General features: G+C 35.3%; 2 protein-coding genes across 6 annotated transcripts in view; one reads left to right on the forward strand and one right to left on the reverse strand.

Annotated features, from left to right (window-relative positions):
• LOC129253767 (CAP-Gly domain-containing linker protein 2-like) lies at window positions 1–11,973 on the forward strand. 3 transcript variants are annotated; one of them, XM_064095455.1, is made up of 7 exons: window positions 1–228; window positions 1,163–1,412; window positions 3,396–3,660; window positions 3,976–4,090; window positions 6,019–6,063; window positions 7,872–8,077; window positions 9,172–11,973. In XM_064095455.1, exons 1-7 carry the CDS (start codon window positions 172–174, stop codon window positions 9,206–9,208), a joined length of 975 nt encoding a protein of 324 aa, XP_063951525.1. In that variant the 5' UTR covers window positions 1–171; the 3' UTR covers window positions 9,209–11,973. The 3 variants fall into 3 exon arrangements, with proteins under 3 accessions (XP_063951525.1, XP_054748167.2, XP_063951526.1); XM_054892192.2 differs by having other exon boundaries at window positions 7,872–11,973; XM_064095456.1 differs by lacking the exon at window positions 6,019–6,063 and having other exon boundaries at window positions 7,872–11,973.
• Window positions 10,915–21,285, reverse strand: part of LOC129255137 (F-box only protein 31-like) — a 21,143-nt gene continuing 10,772 nt past the window's right edge. For all 3 annotated transcript variants that reach the window (XM_064095452.1, XM_064095453.1, XM_064095454.1), the window contains exons 7-10: window positions 20,979–21,106; window positions 20,305–20,458; window positions 15,925–16,169; window positions 10,915–14,795 (exon numbers count right to left, since the gene is read on the reverse strand). In XM_064095452.1, the coding sequence (XP_063951522.1) occupies window positions 14,636–14,795; window positions 15,925–16,169; window positions 20,305–20,458; window positions 20,979–21,106 (687 nt within the window). In that variant the 3' untranslated portion in view covers window positions 10,915–14,635. The remainder of the gene's footprint in view (window positions 14,796–15,924; window positions 16,170–20,304; window positions 20,459–20,978; window positions 21,107–21,285) is intronic.

A 21,285-nucleotide genomic window follows, 5' to 3' on the forward strand; every position in this document is an offset into this window, starting at 1 on the left:
CTGCAAAATCGATCTCACTGCATAGCGTACAGTCGACATAGCAACTAACGAAGTCGTCTGCTCGTTGACATTTGAGAGAGTTTGAAAGTAGGGGCGAAGATTAATATTTTCGAAGAAAGGATGTATCCCGGGGATGTATTCCTAAATCTCTGATATAAATATAGCAGGACAATGAACAGCTCTTCTTCAAGATCTTCTTCGGTGAAGAAACCTTGCAGAAAGAAAAAGGTTAGACTTAGAGACTTGTAATTGTAGACAAAATTATATATATAGCAACATTCTCATTCGATGAAGTTTACAAATACATTACAATTACACATCGGGGCACTGCCGGCTGCATAACCTTTTTATGTCCGTGTCAAATGACATCTGAATTCGAGTGAGAATGATTGATAAAGTTAATTCTGTAATCTGTATTTTGCTAAAACTATAATAGGCATGAGGTGTGAGGATCACTAGCGTACCTAGGGGGGGGGGGGGGGGGCAGACTGCCCCCCCCCCTGAGGAGTCACAACCCATGTGCAAGGGACATATCCCTGCCCACCCTGACAAGTCTTGAAGACTTTTTTTGTCAAATTTTTGGGCGGACGACTTTGCCCCCCTGTGGAAATCCTAGGTACGCCACTGGTGAGGATAATTAGGATGATGATACAAATAATAAGTAATGACGATAACTATAATAATAATAATAATAATAATATAATAATAATAATATTGATAATATAATTTTAATCATAATAATAATGATAATGATGATGATTATAGTGATGATGATGATGATGATGATAATAATATTGATAATAATAATGATAATAATCATAATAATCATAATAATAATGATAATAATATAATATTGATAATAATGATAATATAATTTTAATCATAATAATAATGATGATGATTTAGTAATAATAATAATTACAATAATAATGATAATAATGATAATGATGATGATGATAAAAGTAATAATAAATGATGAAAATGATGATGATACACAGAGTGCATTCTTATATTATTACACTTGGTCAGATTTTGATGGAAATCTCATTGTTTAATATTACTATTAAAATCATATGTTCTTTTTAACATTGACCATACAAAAAATATTGTAAAATAATTCATACTCATTTTTCTTTTCTTCATGCGGTGTTATTTTATCCAGCCTAGCTACCATGCCAACCCTGCCTACCACAGCGGCTTCTTCTGTCACTGTTCGTCTTGCCGATCCTTTCATCGTCTCTTTGTAAAAGACATTGATGTGGTGGGTAAAGTCTGTGCCACTGTCAGGGATAAATCAAGCCTTCAGCTGAGTAATGAAGCCTTTCTGGATAGGTTCAGAGAGACCCAACTCAACACAAAACCCAACTGGATCAAACTGGGCGATCGAGTTACAGCTAAGGGCAAGTTTAAGGGTGAGTGACAATAGGGGATATTTTCCAAGCAAAGTTCTGGGAAAATTGATGAAATCATAAGTATCTCTTTTCCAATCAGTTGAACTCAGTTTATACCTCAGTCTGATATTGCTTTCCTACATCATCAAAAATCTTTGATATCTGATGTAGGAAAATTTGTGGAAGGAAGAATATGGAATTCTTAAAGATTTTTTCGAATTGAATGTAAAAATAAGTGGAAAATTGTAGAGGATTGACAAATCTATGAAAAAGATCTATTATTATTGTTGTTATTGTTTATATTTGCATACTGTGTTTTTTCTAGAATTGCACAAACACTTACACCAATAAGAACAATCTTAAAGCAATAAAATTACAGCTTACAATCCAAGTATCCTTTTAAAGATTTTGAAACTCGGATTGAAATTGAAGTCTCTTCCCTGAATGATTAATGAAAACAAAGTGTGGAGGATTTATTGATTTATTGATTCCATGCAATGATTAGCATAAGGATGATGGGGTGAAGTAAAATAATTTGCAGTGACTTATACCCCTTTCACAAACTCATCCTCCAATTGTCCGCCTAAGAGTAATGCGGACAAGTCAATAAAAATTGCGTTCGCAAACTCCGAAAATAATCCGCACTTTTTTTTACGAGCGCCCGTCCTGAAAAAAGCGGATAATCATCATGGCAACTGCACACGCCCCTCCAACGGGGTTGTGTTTCATGTAAAATTTACGTATTATAATCACAAATGCACTTATATATTTTGAAGAAAAGTTTTATTCAAGCTCATAAGGCAAATTGGCCATCGATCGTTTAGCAAACGTTGTGGTGGACGAGCATTCGGAGCTAGCTAGCTAGCTAGGTCGCTGCACTTGCATATTCGTTCGATTGAGGAGGTAAACAATAATAATTACATGTTTTTTTGGAATCGCACGCATGCGGGAAAGGGTGACCTTTCGTGACCACACCATGGCAATTGTCCGCATTACTTTGGAAATGCGTTCATAAAGTCAAAATCTGGTCCCGATGCAGCTATTATGCGGATAATTGCAGCATCGAAAAAGTGCGGATTAATCTGGTCCCTCTCCGATTTTACGACCAAATTATGCGGATATTATCCGCATAATTGAGTTTGTGAAAGGGGTATTAGTCATCAGGCCATCTCCCGTCTGATCCAGATGACAATATTTGCAAAAGTTGTCCTGGTAGTTGCAATTTCATAGCAGCTATTATACCCTTTAAAGGGCAAGTCCACCCCAGAAAAATGTTGATTTGAATAAAAAGAGATAAATTGAACAAGAATAACACTGAAAATTTCATCAAAATCGGATGTAAAATAAGAAAGTTATGACATTTTAATGTTTCGCTTATTTTTCACAAAACAGTGATATGCACAACTCAGTGATATGCAAATGAGAGAGTCGATGATGTCCATCACTCACTATTTCTTTTGTTTTTTATTGTTTGAATAATACAATATTTCAATTTTACCGATTTGACAATAAGGACCAACTTAACTTAACCATAAACTGTTAAAATATTGGTTTTTCCACATGTTCAGGGAGAAATAAAACTGTTTCACTTGACAAGGAGAAAATTAGAATATTTCATATAATAAAATACAAAAGAAATAGTGAGTGGGTGACGTCATCAGTCTGCCAATTTGCATACCGACCAGGATGTGCATATAACTGTTTTGTGAAATTAAGCGAAACTTTAAAATGTCATAACTTTCTTATTTTACATCCGATTTTGATGAAATTTTCAATGTTTTGCTTGTTGGATTTTTCTCCTTTTTTTCAAATCAACTTTTTGTTGGGGTGGACTTGTCCTCTTTTTTAGAGATATGCTATTGTCCACCAGCAATGATCAATGCTAAGCAGTTTAGTTGATATATTTGTCAGTTTGATTCATTAATTATTCTTTAAAAAGAGAAGTCCACTCAAGCACCTTGTGATGTAGCTCTCCTCTTTCGACTCGTTTCTTTCTTACGTCAGGTATTGTGAAGTATATTGGTCCTCTTGATGATCAGGTGGTATCCCCACCTACGTACGTAGGAATCCAGCTCGATGACCCAGTGGGATTGCATTGTGGCATCATCAATGGCAAGCGATACTTTGAAACGCCAAAAGGGCGTGGCTTGATGGTGAAGTACGAAGAGGTGTCCAAGAGGAAACCTGCCGATAAGTGCCCACCTATCCAGGGGAACACCATGTTTCCCAGCTACGAGCCAGGCAAATACACACGTCTTTGGGCCGATAGGTAAGATATACAGACACCATCACCTCAAGTCAGTGATGTTTATGTTAAAGTAATTTCCAGCTGCAGCATTCAACTCAAGTATGTTTTGTTTTCACTGTAATGTTGAGTCAGTGGTCCAAGAATGCGGTTAGTTCAACATATTCCAATGAAAATTTTGTGAAGTATTTTGAGGGATGGATATTCTAAATATGATTGGAAAATGCTACCTAAAAGTAAAAAAAAATATATAGATTTTGCTTTTGATGAAGTGATGTTGTGGCAACATTCAATTAATTTGCAGATTTATTTTAAGTCTTATTTTTAATCTCTTGATAGTGATGTAGGTTCACCAGTCAATCAGACAGAGCAATGGAAAGAACGAGGAAGAGCTAAATCTGCACCACCAAAACAAAGTGAAGCAGAAGAAAAAGCGTCATTGAATGCTCAACAGGTCAGTGTTTATTTGAGACTTTGCAGGGGAAGGGGTGCTTTTGAGAGGAAAAGAGAAAAATAAAGAGGGAGAGAACAAGTGCTTGACAAGAGACAGAGAGAGGGGAGGGGTTAGAATGCTTGGAAAGAGAGATTGATAGAGGGGCTAAAAGATTGCATGAACTGAGAGAGAGGAGATGAGATGAGAGTGGATATGAATATAACAACTCGCACTCTGAAAAATGGAGAGAAAAAGGGTGACATAACATTTGCTCCTGCGATAATTGGTCCAGGCTGAATTTAGTAAGATTTAAGGTTAGGGTTGCAAAAGGGTTTTATGTTTGGTTAAAGGAGAATGAAACTCTTGGAGCAAGTTAGCTTTTGTGAAAGCAGAAAAATCAAAGAATAAGATCAACAAAAGTTTGAGTAAAATAGGACTAGCAATAGAAGAGTTATGAGCATTTGAATGTCGAGATCACTAATGCTATGGAGATCCTCCCATTGGCAATGCGTCCAAGATCTATGATGTCACAGATGAACAACTCTCCCCTTTTGGACACTAAAAATATACCACAAAACATCTCTTTTTGCTCATTCTAATCATATGACAAACGATTCATCAATGATATAATGTTGTGAAACCTCTGTACTTGTCCTCTCATAAAGAGAACTCCTCACCTTGTGATAGACTCTATAAAAGTGAGAATATAAGTGAAATAAGTACTAAAGTAATGAGGGAGTTGTACGTGTCTGAAATCACAGATCTTGGTCGCATTGCCAATGGGAGGATCTACATGGCATTAGTGATCTCAATATTCAAATGCGCATAACTTTCTTATTAATCATTCAATCTTCCTCAAACTTTCAACAATATGTTTCTTGATTTTTCTCTTTGATATGGATTCAGCTGGTTTCATTATCCTTTAAGGGTAAGGTATAGTGTTAAACCAAGGGTTGAAGTTGGTAATTTGATTAGTGTGGAATTTAGAGGAGAGCTATTGTCGCTATTGCAAATGTAATTGAACCAGAAATAGAATAGAGAGAGAGCAATAAGGGATAAATTGAGATGATGAATTCTAGTCTAATACAAGAAACATATAACATGTTATATAGTTAGAGCATAGTCATATAACCAATTTTATAACACAATTCCTCTTGCTAGCTTGAAGTTTCATAGGTGCTCAGCTTACATACATATATTCAGTCTGCATGGCACCCACCTACCTCACAGCTAATAATAGAAGGTACATAAAATAGTAAGTAATGTGCATGTTACACTCATGTGGGCCCTGTGATATATATATAAGATACAGTCAATCTTATCATTGCAAGCCGTGTACGAAAGAATTACTATTTTATGTGTGTGTAAGATTGTCTGTAACTGTATGTTGCGTGGATCTGTCTCTCTCTAAATATATATATATATATATATGTCAGGGGCGGATCCAGGATTTTCCAAAGGGGGGAGGAAAATTTTGACAAGCAAAAAAAAAAAGGTTTTCAACCAAAAATGAAGGACATTTCGTCCACAAAAAAATTTGACAAGCAAAAAAAAAGGTCTTCACTTTTAAAGGGGGGGGGGACACTTGTGTTTTAACGGCATTTTTACATTACAGATTTTTTTTAATTGTGCCTCTTAAGGGGGGGGGGGCACAGGCAGGCTGTGCCCCCTGGATCCGCCAGTGATATATGTATATGGTATAGAGGGATGCAGTACATGTATATTAGTATATATAGAATAGATCAATAGCTAAAGAGTTACAATTGAATCATAAGAACGATTGTGTCTATTCATGTGACAGAGCTAGCCCTGGATATAGTATATAGAATGTAGTATGAGTTGAGAGAGTATATAGAATAGTTTGATAACTTTGTTGTAGTCTGGTTTGCTGTCTTCTAAGTCTTTTCTTAACCTTTGACCTTATTTCTTGCTGCCTTTGCATGATGTAGTCTTGGTCTAGAGCCAAGTGGAGGATTAGCTTGATGTTCAAATTGGTAAGCTTCCCACTAACCATAATAATCCATTTCCTCATGATATGCCAAAGTAAAGTAACTGATCTTTATTTACAGTAATCATATTAAAAATTGTTACACCTTTCCTTTCTTATCTACCACATTCTATGTTTTGCTGTTCAATCTAAAAAGAGGCAAATTCAGGATTTAGAAAATAGGGGGCACAAAATTGTTTAATTTTCCGACAAGCCCCCCCCCCAAAAAAAAATGAGGGAGGGGTTATAATGATTCACAAGAGGGATTGGCACTGAGGGGGGGGGGTCACTATGTAATAAAAATTCTGTGTTATGTAACTTTCAATTCTGTAACATTGTATTTTTGTTAATTAACTGTGACCTCTGTTTCTATTGTTCAAGTAAAAGAAAATTCAATTTTCACATATTCCTTATGTTAGAATAATATATGCTAATTGCTATTGCAAAGAAATGCCCCCCCCCCCTTAAAAAACACACAACCATCTCCGCCTGGGCAGTGTATCACGAAGCAGTCTACAATTGATTTTTACATACTACCGTTATAAGCTACTGAAATCCTTGCTTCTGATTAGCTAAGAAAAAAAATTGTTAGTGCAACATTTCTTGAAACACTCCCCAGTGTACATTCCCAGCATCTCTGTCAATATCAGTGAAATCATTGCTGGGTTTTGAATGATAGGCTAAGGTGCACTGTTGCTATGGTAACTGAAGTACTGACAAGCTTTGTGAACCATGCCCTTTACAACCACCATCACCTCCATCCTTGCATATCACTACTTCCATCCATTCTTCATTATGACTTAAATCACGTTTTTATTTTTCCATTTAACAAAACATATCGGCAAGAGCATTATTATGAATTACCCGAACAAGGTACCAACCGAACAAGTTTAAAAAAAGGCCTGAAGGCAATAGCTGATGGTATTTTAGTCTGTTTTGAAGTTTGGGTAAAAACATACTAATGCTCAAACAAAATGATGTGTATTATTTTGGTTTGCAAGAGAGTGATATGGATCCTTGTTTGATAAATCATCATCATCCCAAACCATGATCATCACTGAACACTAAAGTTGAATTAACAATAACATGTCAGGCAAAATCACTGCCTGGTGCCCTGGTCACATGCATGCACATAACCAATCTTTTGATAAGGATCCAACTTGCTATATAATGTGGATGGGTCTGCTGAAGGACAGGATATCAGGCTCATTTGCCAGAAGAGGCATTCCAAATTATTCAGGAATTTTTTTTAAGCATAAAGAAAGTGATACATGTTAGAGATTGAGGATTAGACAATGAAAACAAGATCAAGGAATGGAGTGTCACAAAGGCAAAATAATAAAGTAAAATATGAATAGATAATTTGATTCGCAACAGACTGAGTTTTGTATGCATTTTTAGATACAAGTACTTTTTCAGATGGTTTTCTCTGAATGTATGCTCCCTGACATTCTCTCCCTTCATGCACTGTCAGGGGCCTTGAATGTATTCAGGACCCCCCCCCCCAAAAAAAAGAAGATAATTCACAGTTATCTGATTTCCCCACCTTTCATAGTAAGCAAAATTATAATTGAAAGTCACTATGAAAACATGCCGAACACTTGCAACTAGATATTTCAGAAATCACGGAAAACATCAAGGAACTATTTGCTTATTCAGACAACGCCTGTGAATCTGCAGCTATCTCATGCTTGCATCACTTTAATTAAAGGTTGCAACAAGAAGATCAATTACACTAGTATCAGGCCTGACTAGTATACACAATCTGAAACAAATCAGTATGTATAAAGTTATATTTCTTTTTATTTGATTTAGGATGACAAAGGCACCCAGAGGAATCGGCCAGACCAACTCCCACCAAAGGTCCTCCAGAAGATCTCCGACTGGAAGAAGGGGCTCAAGGGGGATGAGAAAGAGGCAGAGCAGCTGGCCCAGACCCTAAAAAAACTACACTTGGCCCAGGAGAAGGGGCGAAGAGAGCTAGAAGAAGAAAGAGAGAAAGAAGAGAGAGAAAAGGCGAGGTTGGTAAGAGAGAGAGAGAGGGAGAGGAAAAGATTGGAAGGGGAGTAACAATAAGAATTGCTATATGAAATAAAGTGTAAAAGTTGAAGATGAAGAAGATATTGAACTAGAAGCGGTTGAGGGGACAAGAAAGGGGCCAACAAGTTGCTTCAGTCCATCAAGAAATAATACTTGGCACGGGAGGTGTTGAAGGGGAGAGAGACAGAAAGAAGAAAGGGAGATGAAGAGATCAGAAGCATCAGGGGAATGAAAAAAAAAGTTGCTACAAAGCAAAGTACAAAAGCTGGTGATCAGGAAGTTCTTGCAGTAGAAGAGGTTTGGGGACATAAGAGAGATGCAAAGTAGTTGCCTTGGTCAAGGAATTGCACTAGGAAGGAATAGAGAGATGGAGGAGACTCGGGGGGGGGGGGGGCAGTCAAATGTAATGCTGTACACACGCGTGGCCAAATTATTTCCAAACACCCCCTAAACGAGTTTTCCTCTGTGTGCAAAATAAACCCCTAAACAGGCTTTATTTACACATTTTGGCCCCTAAACATGTCGCCAGAATATGACTCGGAAAAAAAAACATACCCCAAACACGTTTGGCTAGTCTTAAAAAAAAAGCTTTGGAAAAATAAACATACCCTAAATACCTTTGACCCTGCGATTGACCATTGACCAGTCTTTCAAAACTACCCCTTTTGTTTTAAATCTGTTTTTGATACCCTTAACGAGTGTAGCCCGGCCCGCGTCCAAAACTGAAAAAAACACCCCTTTAAATGTGTTTTTTTTGGTCACGCGTGTGTACAGCAATATATTTGAGTGGCCCCCCTGGGGGAGGAGAGAAAGATAAAAAAAGAGAGGGAAAAGCAAGTGATTAGAGAAGGATGACAAACAGGACATGTAGTAAAACTGCCAGGTGAAGAATAAAGCATGTTCAGTGGAGGTAGGAGAGAAATAAGGTATAAAAATAAAGTATACTACAAATGTGAGAATAATTTCCCTGCCATGGCCAACTTATTTTTCTAAATCATTGCCAAACTAAATTGTGCCATATTTTGATTTGTTTCATGTAATTACTTTTTATTTTTTACAAATCTATGCATCTTAGATTTGAAGACTACGCATCACCGGGGGTGAAGATCTAATTTAATGCTGCAGTGAGAATTTCAAATTTTCTCCCGTTTTTTTACACAAATTTTTTTTTTCAGGTACATGTATATCCATTGCGTTATTCAGTATTAAACAGGTTAAATGATGTTTTTGTATTTTTTTTTAAATGACGGTTCTATACCAGTATCTGTATTCAAATTCTCAGTGTCTGAAACTTTGGTGGAAATATAGTTTCATATGAGAACTATTGTATTAGTTTTACTAGACCATAAGGTAATAATATTGATAGTTGAACTTTACCTACAAACATATCAGGGGCAGCGGAACGGTTTAGAACGTGGGGGAGCTGAGCCGATAGTGGGGGTGGCTGACCATGCAAAAAATCACAATCAGATGTCAATTTTTATGTTTTTGTACACGGTTTTGAAAAAAAGTGGGGGACCTGAAGCCCCCCCCCCCTTGTTCCACGGCCCCTGCATATCTCGCGACTGAGCTGATAAAACCTCATATCTCAAAATTTGAATATTTCGACGACAGCTTAGAATGAACTAGATTTTAGAGTTATAACATGGGTAGCAACCTTCTTTTGCCTGAATGTTTTTTTTCAGGTAATGACAATCTACTGACTGGAGTTATTGCTTTTATCATTTTGCCATTTTTTTATGCCAGATTTATGATAGTATACCAACAAAGAGATGTGTATTGTAATTACTAATGCTGTTTGCCGAAATGCTTATTTAGTATTAAAAAAAATCAATGCACTTTATGATGATGTTGTGCCATGTGTATTTTAAACTGAAATATAAATATAATGAGCTAGATGTATAAATGTTTTATACATTATGTAAATAAAGATTGAATAATTTTGAAGTGCTATGTCTGACATATTGCTTTTCATTTCCTCTGTATATATTTCTTCTTTCCTCTTTATCATAACTAAATTGCAGTCAAATACTTGGAAGGATCCAAATGAGAGTCGCATGACTCGTAAGAAGAGAAGATAATGAAAGGGGAAAACATCTAAGATTCTCACTAGTAGACAAATCATGACTCATCACTAGCACCAGTCACTGTATTTCATTAAACCAATATCATTCACTTTCTTAAAAGGGATGATCCAGGCTGGAGATATTTATATCTCAATAAATAGAGTAAATTCACATAGCAAAATGCTGAACATTTCATCAAAATTGGCTAACAAATAACAAAGTTATGGCATTTTAAAGATTTGCATTATTCTGATGAAACAGTTCTAGGCATGTCTTCATGAATATTCATTAGGTGGGCTGATGATGTCAAATAGTCTTTTTTCTCAGGACTGACAAGAGACATCGTGATGTCACCACAGAGACATGCTTTGACAAGCAGAGATTTGAGAAGCAAGCTTGTTTCCAGTTGCCCCTAAAATCATTTTTGACAAGATTACAATCCCTGGTCAACCCTTGTTATCTATTTCCGATAGATGGCTCTTAAATGCTTTGCTAATATTGATGCTACTGGTATTAATGGATGGAAAACTGATTAACTGAAGGTCCTGTGTTTGAGCACTGTTCTCTCCGTTCAAATTGAATTTGATTTCCCTCTTACACAAATATTAATTCAGCAGTTTATTTAATCAGGTACTTATATGTTAGGGTTGTTACCAGCCAAGGGTAAAAATATTTGAGAAAAGTTCACAATTCCACTATTGTCGGGGTAAACTTGGGCAAAGTTGACAAACAGACTGATTTCACACAAATGATGAATAATAACAAATTATAATTCATAATCTTTTCTATTCTTACTTCTCTATACACAGTAAAATATTGCAATGAAGTATAAACATTTATAAAGATTTCCTGTACATTGGAAAGGGGTTTTGTAAGACACATCCTTGCCTTTACTTGGCCTTCAAAAGGGAAAGTTCACCCTGACAAAAAGTTTGTTGTAAAATACCATGGAAAATAATAGAAATATTGGTGATGGTTTGAGGAAAATCCATCACAGATTAAGAAAGTTATTAAAATTTTAAGTTTTTGATTTGTAATGTCATATGAGCAGCTGCCCCATATGCTGTGTAATAAAAAAGCATAAATTTTAATTTGTCAATGGTCCATGACTATTTTTTTTCTATCAGGAGCAGAAGTGATATAAATTGTCTGTTGATATACAGAAGGTACAAAAAAAATATTTTCAATTTTATACAGAATGACATTTTATTATTATTTTTTTACTAAACTATATATGTGGAAGCTGCTTACATATATCATCACAAATCCAAAAATTTGAATTCTAGTAACTTTGATGCATTTTTTTCAAACCTTCAGTGATAAGTTTCATCATATTTTCATTTTTACAATTAACTTTTCATCAGGATGATCTTCCCCTTCAACACACATCACAATTGCTAATTCTTGACTGATTATTGCAAAACATTTTGAGGGGTTTTCTCAACTTTATCTACATTTTTTTAAACAGAAGGAAATATCACCCCTATGGTAGTAAACCCCTAAATGAAAAAAATAAAAAGTGTCTTGCTTACATTGCTTGTGGAGGCAGGCACTATACATAACCCTCAAGAATTTTTCACTTCTTGCAGTGGCGGATCCAGTTAGCAATATATAAATGTTTTGCATAGGAAAGTGAATACTTTATTTTTTCCTTAAATTTTTGTGACATAAATCACCTTCATTCTTGAGTGAAGACATTTTTGTGTGTTTTTTTAATGCTTCTCAAAATTATTATCTGCAAAAATGCCCCCTAGAAAATCCTGGATCTACTCCCTACTTCATGGTAAGGGGGGGGGGGGGGGGGGGAGGGGGACATCAATAAGGTATTTACTTTTGAAAATACATGGACGGATGACGAACAGATGGAGGACGGACGCCATTTGGAACTCTTATAGTGGCAATAATAATGAATTGTTAACTGAATTGAGTTCAATTTAAATGAATATCATACAAAACATATACCTTACCTGATCAAATGCATTTTACCAAAATTGAAACTGCTCTTTATTCCTAATTAAATTTCATACAACCTAGATCTGAGTCTTACATAAGAATGAACTTGGCTAAATTGGATCCAAATTGGAGTGAATTATAAAGTATGGTTTTTCAAAAGAAAAAAGTCTTCAACACCTTTAAAGTGGCAAAATCTACATACACACTGAGAATGAATTAAATAATTTTTGTTATCTAAATATCGCCTTCAGTGTGGCAGTTAATGTGTGTACAGCCATTCACATGTTTTGAATGTTCTCGAACCACTCCCCCTTGACATTTTGCTGCGTGAAAGTTTTTTCTGACCGTGCTGCTCGCTAACTTTACTTTCAAGTCTCGCACAAAAAACGTATATATCATGTATAAAGTCAATTCAAGATATGTTTCATCTAAAATTCATAAATATGTGATTATTCTCACTTTTATTGACAACAGTCATTTGTTTTCAAGCTATTTATGACTGAAAAACTATGTCCCAGATGTATTTTGTCGAAAAAAACTAAATACATAAGAAATTGATTTTGGTACCAGAATTTTGTCCCTTTACAGTTGTTTGGAATGCTATAAAGAATATTTTCACCACAAACTGACTTTCTAAGAGCTTTATCTAGTGAATAAGAGAAAAAAGTATGATTTCATGAATAAATTGGCATAATTGATTCATGTTTTAAAAAAAATATGAATTTTGTGCAATTTACCGGTGCAAATTTTTGTCACCCCCCGGCCTTTAATTACATGATTTGAAATATACAACATGTACTTTTAGCAATCTATAAATATAAAGAGATTTCTTCACACACATCAATGAAAATGTCTGAAGTAAAGCCAACACCTCTCAAATGAAACTGATCATTTCACTTTGTTCTGATTAAAAAAAATTCTCATTTTGGTTCTTGAAAATGGGCTAAATATTAGGCTTATAGTGTAAAAATAACATCCCAAAAGTTTCAAAGTATCATATTTACAAGAGAACTATTTTTAAACTTTGGAGACGTAAACCAAAGTGAGAAAATAATTGGGGGTTGGTTTCAATGACTGTGTATACAGAGAATCTGTACACTACAACATATAAACTCTAGATGAACCCAGCATGACCTAGTTACAGTGTGTACAAGGTATACACTGAATGTACAGTGCAGTTAATAATAGTGTGTGCATAGGAGATACACACAGCAGAAGGCAGTCAACACAGCCAACAGACTTTTTGAATTTGAGAAAACTGGGCATAAGCTGAATGCGTCTTACAGACAGTTCTAAAAATCAGGCTAATAAATTGCTACTTGTGTCTAAATTAGAGTTTTCCATCCTACAGTGTATATTGTGGTCTGTTTAAGGTTTTTTTAGGACAAATACAGGCACTCATACACATGTTTCATCTTAGTTTGAGAATGTTTTAAATCAGCTTCTCACAAAGTGAAACAATCCCTTGAAATAAATTCTGCCTCAAATTTCCAGGAATGCAAATTAAAGGACAAGTCCACCCCAACAAAAAGTTGATTCGAATAAAAAAAGAAAAATCCAACAAGCATAACACTGAAAATTTCATCAAAATCGGATGTAAAATAAGAAAGTTATGACATTTCAAAGTTTTTCTTAATTTCACAAAACAGTTATATTCACATCCTCGTCGGTATGCAAATGAGGAGACTGATGACATCACTATTTCTTTTGTATTTTATTATATGAAATATTCAAATATTCTCCCTGTTGTCGTGTGAAACAAAGATTAATTCCTCCATGAACATGTGCAATTAGCATTGTTTAATTCTATATGGTTCAATCAAGTTGGTCCTTATTGTCAAATCTGTAAAAAATGAAATATTGTATAATTCAAACAATAAAAAACAAGAAATAGTGGGTGAGGGACATCATCGACTGTCTCATTTGCATGTCACTAAGTTGTGCATATCACTGTTTTGTTTTATAAGCAAAACTTTAAAATGTCATAACTTTCTTATTTTACATCCGATTTTGATGAAATTTTCAGCATAATGCTTGTTTGATTTTTCTCTATTTATTCAAATCAATATTTTTCTGGGGTGGACTTGTCCTTTAATAAATTGGTTAAAAAATCATGACATATTTTGAAAATTTCAATATATAAAAGCTACTTTTGCATATAGAGAATATTCAGCTGTTCTGTATTTTCACTTCCTAATGAAGCTACATAAATAGGAAATAAAAGTGCAAGAAATTTGTGTTAAAATAAATAGACATCCAGGGTCTCCATTCAGTAGATAAAAGAGACTATATATCTACTGTCACCCATCTTTGGTCTAGTGATTATGAGACACAGACTTCAGGTAGCATTGTGTGACTGATCACAGGATTGGATGAAAGCTCGCCATAAATATGGGTGAGGTTGGTAGAAGTTTTAACACTATTTTATTTGATCATCCCCAACCGATGAAAGTTTCCTGTATCAATATAAACCTCATGTAGTACCTAGGAATTGCCTGATGCCCGATGGAAAAGATGGTGTCACGACCATACGTCCTCTTTCACTCGGCTATATATACTAACAGACCTCAGCTTCAACCATAAGAATGCCATTACATCATCATTGAATATGATGCAGTGGGCAGGAGTCCTCTCTGAATCCCTGAATCCAGACATGGCAATTAACCCTGTACCATAAAACCTGAAATGGACAAAGATATCAATGGAGATAAAGGTATCAAAGGACATCATTGTCATCAAAACACTAATAATAACAACGATAATAATATGAAAAATGCAGGCCTGAAATGTCCATATTTTTAAGGCAAGGCTGCTGTTCCATAGGGCCCATTTTTATATTACAGTACAAGTGGAAATACAAAAAAAGGGCATGAAAAATCTCTTAGATTAATGAGAGGGGTATCAATGCCAATTAAAAGCTCATCCACGGCAATGGACTAAAGATCAATTTAAGCCATGTATTGACAATTACACTGAAAAGGATAGCAATTGTAGATCCGGTCACTGACAAACAGATGAAATAAAGCTTTACAAGCTGTAGACCAATCATTCTCATAAAATTGATTGTATCTCTATTGAATTTGATTTTGAATCATTCCCATAGGCCCAATTTTAAGAAGTGTTGTGATTAACTTAAATTAGCATCAACTATGGAAAGCCAATGACATAAATCATATAGGATTAGGCTTGGTAATCTTGTGCATACATCATTCATCAACTTGTTGACTACTAATGTATGTGACTCACAAGGCTTTGTAGAGGGACCATCCCATTCCAATCAATCAACATGGACTTTTGAATCTATAAACTAAGGGAAATTCTGAACAATATCCATGATAGTATTTCATTTTAAAGAATTACTATAATTAACGATACAGCAATTCCATTAAGGATGTGCATCAGACCCTCTATCTGCAAGAATTTCCTGCATTGATAAGTCTCTGCTTTGTGCGTCTGATGAAAAGATGCAATGTTCTCACATAATCATGGCTTCAGGAGTTCGTGATATGAGTAAAACTTTAAGATCAGTTGTACAAAAAAAGGGTAATTATTAAGTGCAGGCTGTACAGAAATGTTGTTAGCCTAACAGAGCGACAGTAAGTCCAGTCACATCTTTTGGATTGCAAAATTCAAAATGTTTATCCAAGGTGTAAATAACCTGTTGTGACAATAGGCATCGCTGCAACATTGCCTGCTGTAACAGGGCATCTGTTAGCGCAAGGTTAACCCTAACAACATTTCTGTGCAGCCGCCCAAGTTGTCGGAAGTTAGAGCGAGGAGAGAAAGATTATTTGTCAAAGCCCTCTCACCTCTGCTTGCACCTTCCCAGATTGAGTCCTGTTTCTTGACCCAAGAGGGTCATCCCTCGATCATGAACCTCGAACGGAAGGTGAAAGGGCTGCGAGGTCTGGATCTCATCGGATGATGGCCTTACAACTTCCAGGTCCAGTTCCTCTAGAGCAAATATACTCTCCTGTTGGGCAAGGTCCAGGACCATGGGCTCATCCAGATGGACCTCCAAAGAGACCTTTGTTGCGGGCACGTTAGGGTCTCCCTGGAAAAACAACATCATGACACCATTGATGACTTCAGAAGCTTTCAAGTTTCATAAAGCGCAAATGTCAGTTATAGTCTCTTAATATTGTTTTTCTCTAAACTAATCAGATGCAAGGATTTCAGCAGCTTATAACAATCTTAAGTAAAATCACTGACAAGAAACTCAATGAAATGCTCCCTCACAAAAGCTGATATTTATTGTCTTTGTATACAGATAATCAAAGGCCCAAATGAATTCAAATTACATAGAATGGGAATGAGGAAATAGCATCAAATTATTAAGATGAAACTAATATAACTTAATTTTGAAATCAAAGCAATGTAGTATTATGTTATTATTATTATTATTACTTATTATTTGTACTGCGCTTTTCCCATTAGGCCCAAAGCGCTTACAATGAATTAATTAAATGTAATATTTTAAAAACTACAAAGTACGAAAGAGATGAGTTTTTAATGACTTTTTGAAAATTGCTAATGTTGGAGACTGTCTAATTATTAGTGGCAGGTCGTTCCAGGATTTTGAAGCCGACACTGTAAAAGTTCTGTCACCAGCTAGTGTACGAGTTAATGAATATGTGAGGCGAAGGTGATCACTGGCCGACCTAAGTGCTCTAGTTGGTGTATACAGATTCAAGCAGTTACTTAAATACTGTGGAGCCTGTTTATTCAGTGTTGTAGACAATCAAGAGTAATTTGAACGTAATTCTCTGTTTAAAAGGAAGCCAGTGAAGAGAATTAAAGAGTGGTTGGGAAGGATGATCTCGGGAAACCTGTAAAATTAATCGTGCTGCCCAATTTTGTAGTCGTTGAATACGAATTAATTGATTAGAGGGAATTGTAGAAAGGAGCCCATTGCAATAATCAATACGAGACAGAACCAATGAACGAACAGCACTGTGACAGGCAGACTGGTCAATGAACCTTCTGATTCTAGAAATGTTCCTTAAATAAAAAGTGACTGTGCTACAGATATGAGAGATATGGTACGACATTGACATGCGGGAATCAAATATGACACCAAGGTTTCTTATTTTTTCTGATGGTCTAAAGAGTGTACCATCAACATCAAGTTGAACATTTGGAAGATTGCGCAAGTTATAAGTAGAGGCCGCAACAAAAAATTCAGTTTTTTTGTCATTTAATTTTAGCTTATTCACTATCATCCACTGTCTTATATCTGATATACAATTCTGGAGTTTAACCAGTGCATTATTGAGAGCTCCAGGAGTCTTCGGATCAAAAGAAACGTATAATTGTATGTCGTCAGCATAAAAATGATAATTGATACAGTGATTTCGGATGATGTCGCCAACTGGAAGAGTATATATTGAGTAGCCTATGGGTCCGACTATTGACCCCTGAGGGAGTCCAAATTCTAGAGTTATGGGATTTGACAATGTGCCGTCAATATCAACTTGCGAAGTCCATCCAGACAGTTTGTTGACAAACTAAACAACCTGGAAAGTTTACAAATTCCTTCCACAAATTCCTGGATTTCTATTGTGGTTTTGTAGAATGATAAAATTACACTAAGTTGAAATTCCTTCCCATGCATATGTATGACAATTGTTCAAACTTCGGGGCACTTCAGTATGGTGCTCGAAAGTTAGTGAACCCCACCAAAAAATTGAACATTAAAGTGTTAAAGTTTTGCCATGTTTTAGATATTTGTGAAGTCAGGTGATAAATATTACATTCAATAACATTCTCTGGGCTTGCCGAAAATTGTAGTTTTGTTGTCTACAATTCAGGGCTCCACACTAACCCATTTTTTCTACTGGTCCAACCTATTCATGTCGGACCAGTAGATACCCAGTTTTTCAAATTTTTACTGGTCCGAACCTAAAATCTACTGGTCCCAAAAAATAAGGAAAACATTAAAAAAGGCGCAATTTTATTTTTCTAGCGTTTTGTTACCCCCCCCCCCCCCCAAATCAAATGAAGGAATGAAGGACAAAAAGAAAGCAAGACAGAAACGAAGAAAGAAAGGAAAGAAAGAATAAAAGAAAGGAAGGAAGGAAGGAAGGAAGAAAAAAAAAAAGGTTAAGAAAGGATAGATGTGAAGGAAGGAAAAAAAGAAAGAACTAAAGAAGGAAAGGAAGGAAGGAGTAAAGAAGGAACAAAAATAAGAAAGAAAGAAAAGAAAAAAGAAATGAAGGAAAGAAATGAAGCAAGCAATACAGAAAGAAAGAACAAATCCAGAAAGTAGTAAAGGAAAGAAAGAAGCAATAAAAAAGAAAGGGTAAAAGGAGAGATGGAAAGAAGGACAAAAGAAAGAAAGAGAGGAAGGAAGGATTGAAAGAAGGAAGAAAGGAATTAAGGAAGAAATAAAGGAAAGGTAAAATGATAGACAGAAGGAAAGAAATAAAGGAAGGAAAGGAAGGAAGGGAAGGAAAGAAGCAAGCAATATAAAAAAAGAAAAGATGAAAAGGAGAAAAAAGAAGGACTGAGAGACAAAGAAAGGAAGGAATGAAAGAATAAAGGAGAGAAAGGAAGCAAGCAGTCAAAAAAAAGGAAAGGTAAAAGGATAGATTTAACAAAGGGAAAAAGGAAAGAACAAGACAGATAGACGAAAGGAAGGAATGAATTTAAGAGAGAGAGGGCTGAAAGAAGGAAGAAATAAAAAAACAAAAACAAGAAAGGGTAAATAAATGATGGATGGATGGAAGGAAGAAAGAAAGAAACAAAGAAAGTAACAAAGAATGAAGGAAAGAAAAGGGTAAAAAGAAGGAAGGAAAGAAAGGAAGAAGAGAAGAGATGAATATAGGATGGATGGACTCAAGAATTAAAGAAAGGAAAATATCACACACAAAAAAGAAAGAAAGAAAGAGAGAGAGAAAAAAGAAATAGAGAAAAATATTTTTTAAAAGAATAGAAAGAATGAAAGAACGAATTAAAGAAAAAAAAGAAAGACAGTAACAAAAAATTGAAAGAAGAGAGGGAAGAAACAAAGAAAGATTTAAAAGAAATAAGGAAAGAAAGATAGGAAGAAAACAGAAGAAGAAAGCTAAAACTATCAAATAATTTATCAGTTTCTTTTGGCTCAATTAAAATAGCTACGAAAGAAAGAAAGAAACCAAGTGTATCAACACACACACATAAATGCATATGTGGGGCTATTATGTATTCAGACGATATCACCCGAAACCCGATCTGTTTGAACCAAAACAGAAGTGAAAATTTCTCCTTTTACTGCTTACAAATGACAGAGTTACTCCAAATTTTAGGAAATATGGACATTATAAGAGCCTTTCATGAGTATGAATCGTGAATTTTGACAGTTCTGTGAGAGATTTCTGCCAGAGTTTAGCCAAGCTTCGTTCGCGCAGCCAGTAGAGAATTTACCATGTGGGTTGTGTGGCTGGCTACATGTACACTGTATGCTACTTTAGTAACACTTGCGTGCGATTCATTCTGTGTGTATTCTGTGTGTGAATGACAGAATTTAACGGGGGGAAATGGTTTGCAGTGAATTTGACCATTTCTAGAAAAGTTATTGGCCCAACAATGGTTTTTATTACTGGTCATGTCGGACCCTTAAATCTTGCTATTTTTGGAAAAATTACTGTCCCGATTATGATATTTTTTACTGGTCATGTCGGACCAGTAAATCTTCCTATTTCTGAAAATCTACTGGCCCGACAGCGATTTTTACCGGTCTGGGACCGTCGGACCGGCGCTAGTGTCGAGCCCTGTCTACATTCAACACTCTGCGTGAAGGAGCGCATTTTGTGGTGGGGTTCACTAACTTTTGAGCACAGCTGTATACCCTTCACACAAAACAACCCCGCCCTTCACTCATACCATTTTAAACAAGAAAATGTTAGGCCAACATTGTTTCTGACGAATTTTCCCCCCAAAAGTTTGTCTCCAACTTCAAAGTGATGCAATTGGGATAAATATTCACTTGTTGATTGAAAACTGAACATACGTGTCACTAGGCTACTGATGGCCTCAAAACATTGTTGGCTTTTGACATATCCATATAGTGTGATAAATACATATATACACAGACAACCCCTTTGAAAAATAATTCAAAAATGATAAAATAATCCTTTTTACAAGATTCATTGATTTGGTAATGTCTGGAAAAGGTTACAAAGCCAGTGAAACTGAATTGATTGACTCACCGAGATTTTAATTCCTTTGATTCGATTGCCGTCGTACGTAACGTATATAAGCTCAATGCCGTGGCCTCCATACGTTCCTTTGAAGATTCCCGGTTGGATTGGCATATTATCTATGGCCTTGGGTGGCTCCAAACCCTTGAAGGTACAGATTGAACTATGTTATGATTCAAAGATAAATGAAATAGTAAGGTATTTTTTAAAGTAATTTTAAAAGTGTTGATTTTGTGATGCTATAAATTACATTAAATGCAATTTTCTCAAATTTTGAAATTGATTTATTTCTGTCTTCAATATAACCCCAGACACATCATTATATTCCTCTTTCTGTAAAGAAAATATTCTTAATCATAATCCATCAAAAATGGGAATTTATGTAATTTATATAACAAATGTGGAAACTTCTCACATATGACGCCAAAAAATTTATGTTGGTATAGCCAAACTAGAATTTAGACAAGAGTAATAAATGGGCTAAATGGCAATAAGATCAAATGGTTTACAGACAAACTGATTGAATACAAATTAGGATTATACCATGTGGGATGAGATCAGACCAGAAAGAAGACAAAGTGATTGAATACAAATTAGGATTATACCATGTGGGATGAGAAAAGACCAGAAAGAAGACAAAGTGATTGTAGACCATGTGGTGATTTAGCCTTCATGGCACTTACTCATATTCCCTAAGCTTGATATACTTCATCTTTAAAAGATCCAAATGAAAGTCAAAGTTTTGAATGACAAATTCACCAGGTTCAGCATTAATTTCTTCCATAATCCAATCCCGAAATTCTTGTATACTCTGAGAAAAAGATAAAGAAGTGTGAAAGAAATTAAGTATCAGTATCTTATGAAAAACATGAGGAGAAAGCAATGAATAAACAAGAGCTAGTATAAATTAAACATTTAAAAAGCAGGCTATATTTCACATACAAAACAAAAATTAACAAGTTCAACTAATTTTTTTTAGCATTGTATTTT

The sequence above is a fragment of the Lytechinus pictus genome, chromosome 2 (genome assembly GCF_037042905.1).
Source record: "Lytechinus pictus isolate F3 Inbred chromosome 2, Lp3.0, whole genome shotgun sequence".
Taxonomy (NCBI): Eukaryota; Metazoa; Echinodermata; class Echinoidea; order Temnopleuroida; family Toxopneustidae; genus Lytechinus; species Lytechinus pictus.

Excerpts from the sequence above, each read along its gene's own strand:
- LOC129253767 (XM_054892192.2), top strand. The coding sequence starts at position 172 with ATGAACAGCTCTTCTTCAAGATCTTCTTCGGTGAAGAAACCTTGCAGA. Across the intron at positions 4,091-6,018 it reads CGTCATTGAATGCTCAACAG|TCTTGGTCTAGAGCCAAGTG; the intron begins GTCAGTGTTTAT and ends TGCATGATGTAG. Across the intron at positions 6,064-7,871 it reads TTAGCTTGATGTTCAAATTG|GATGACAAAGGCACCCAGAG; the intron begins GTAAGCTTCCCA and ends TATTTGATTTAG.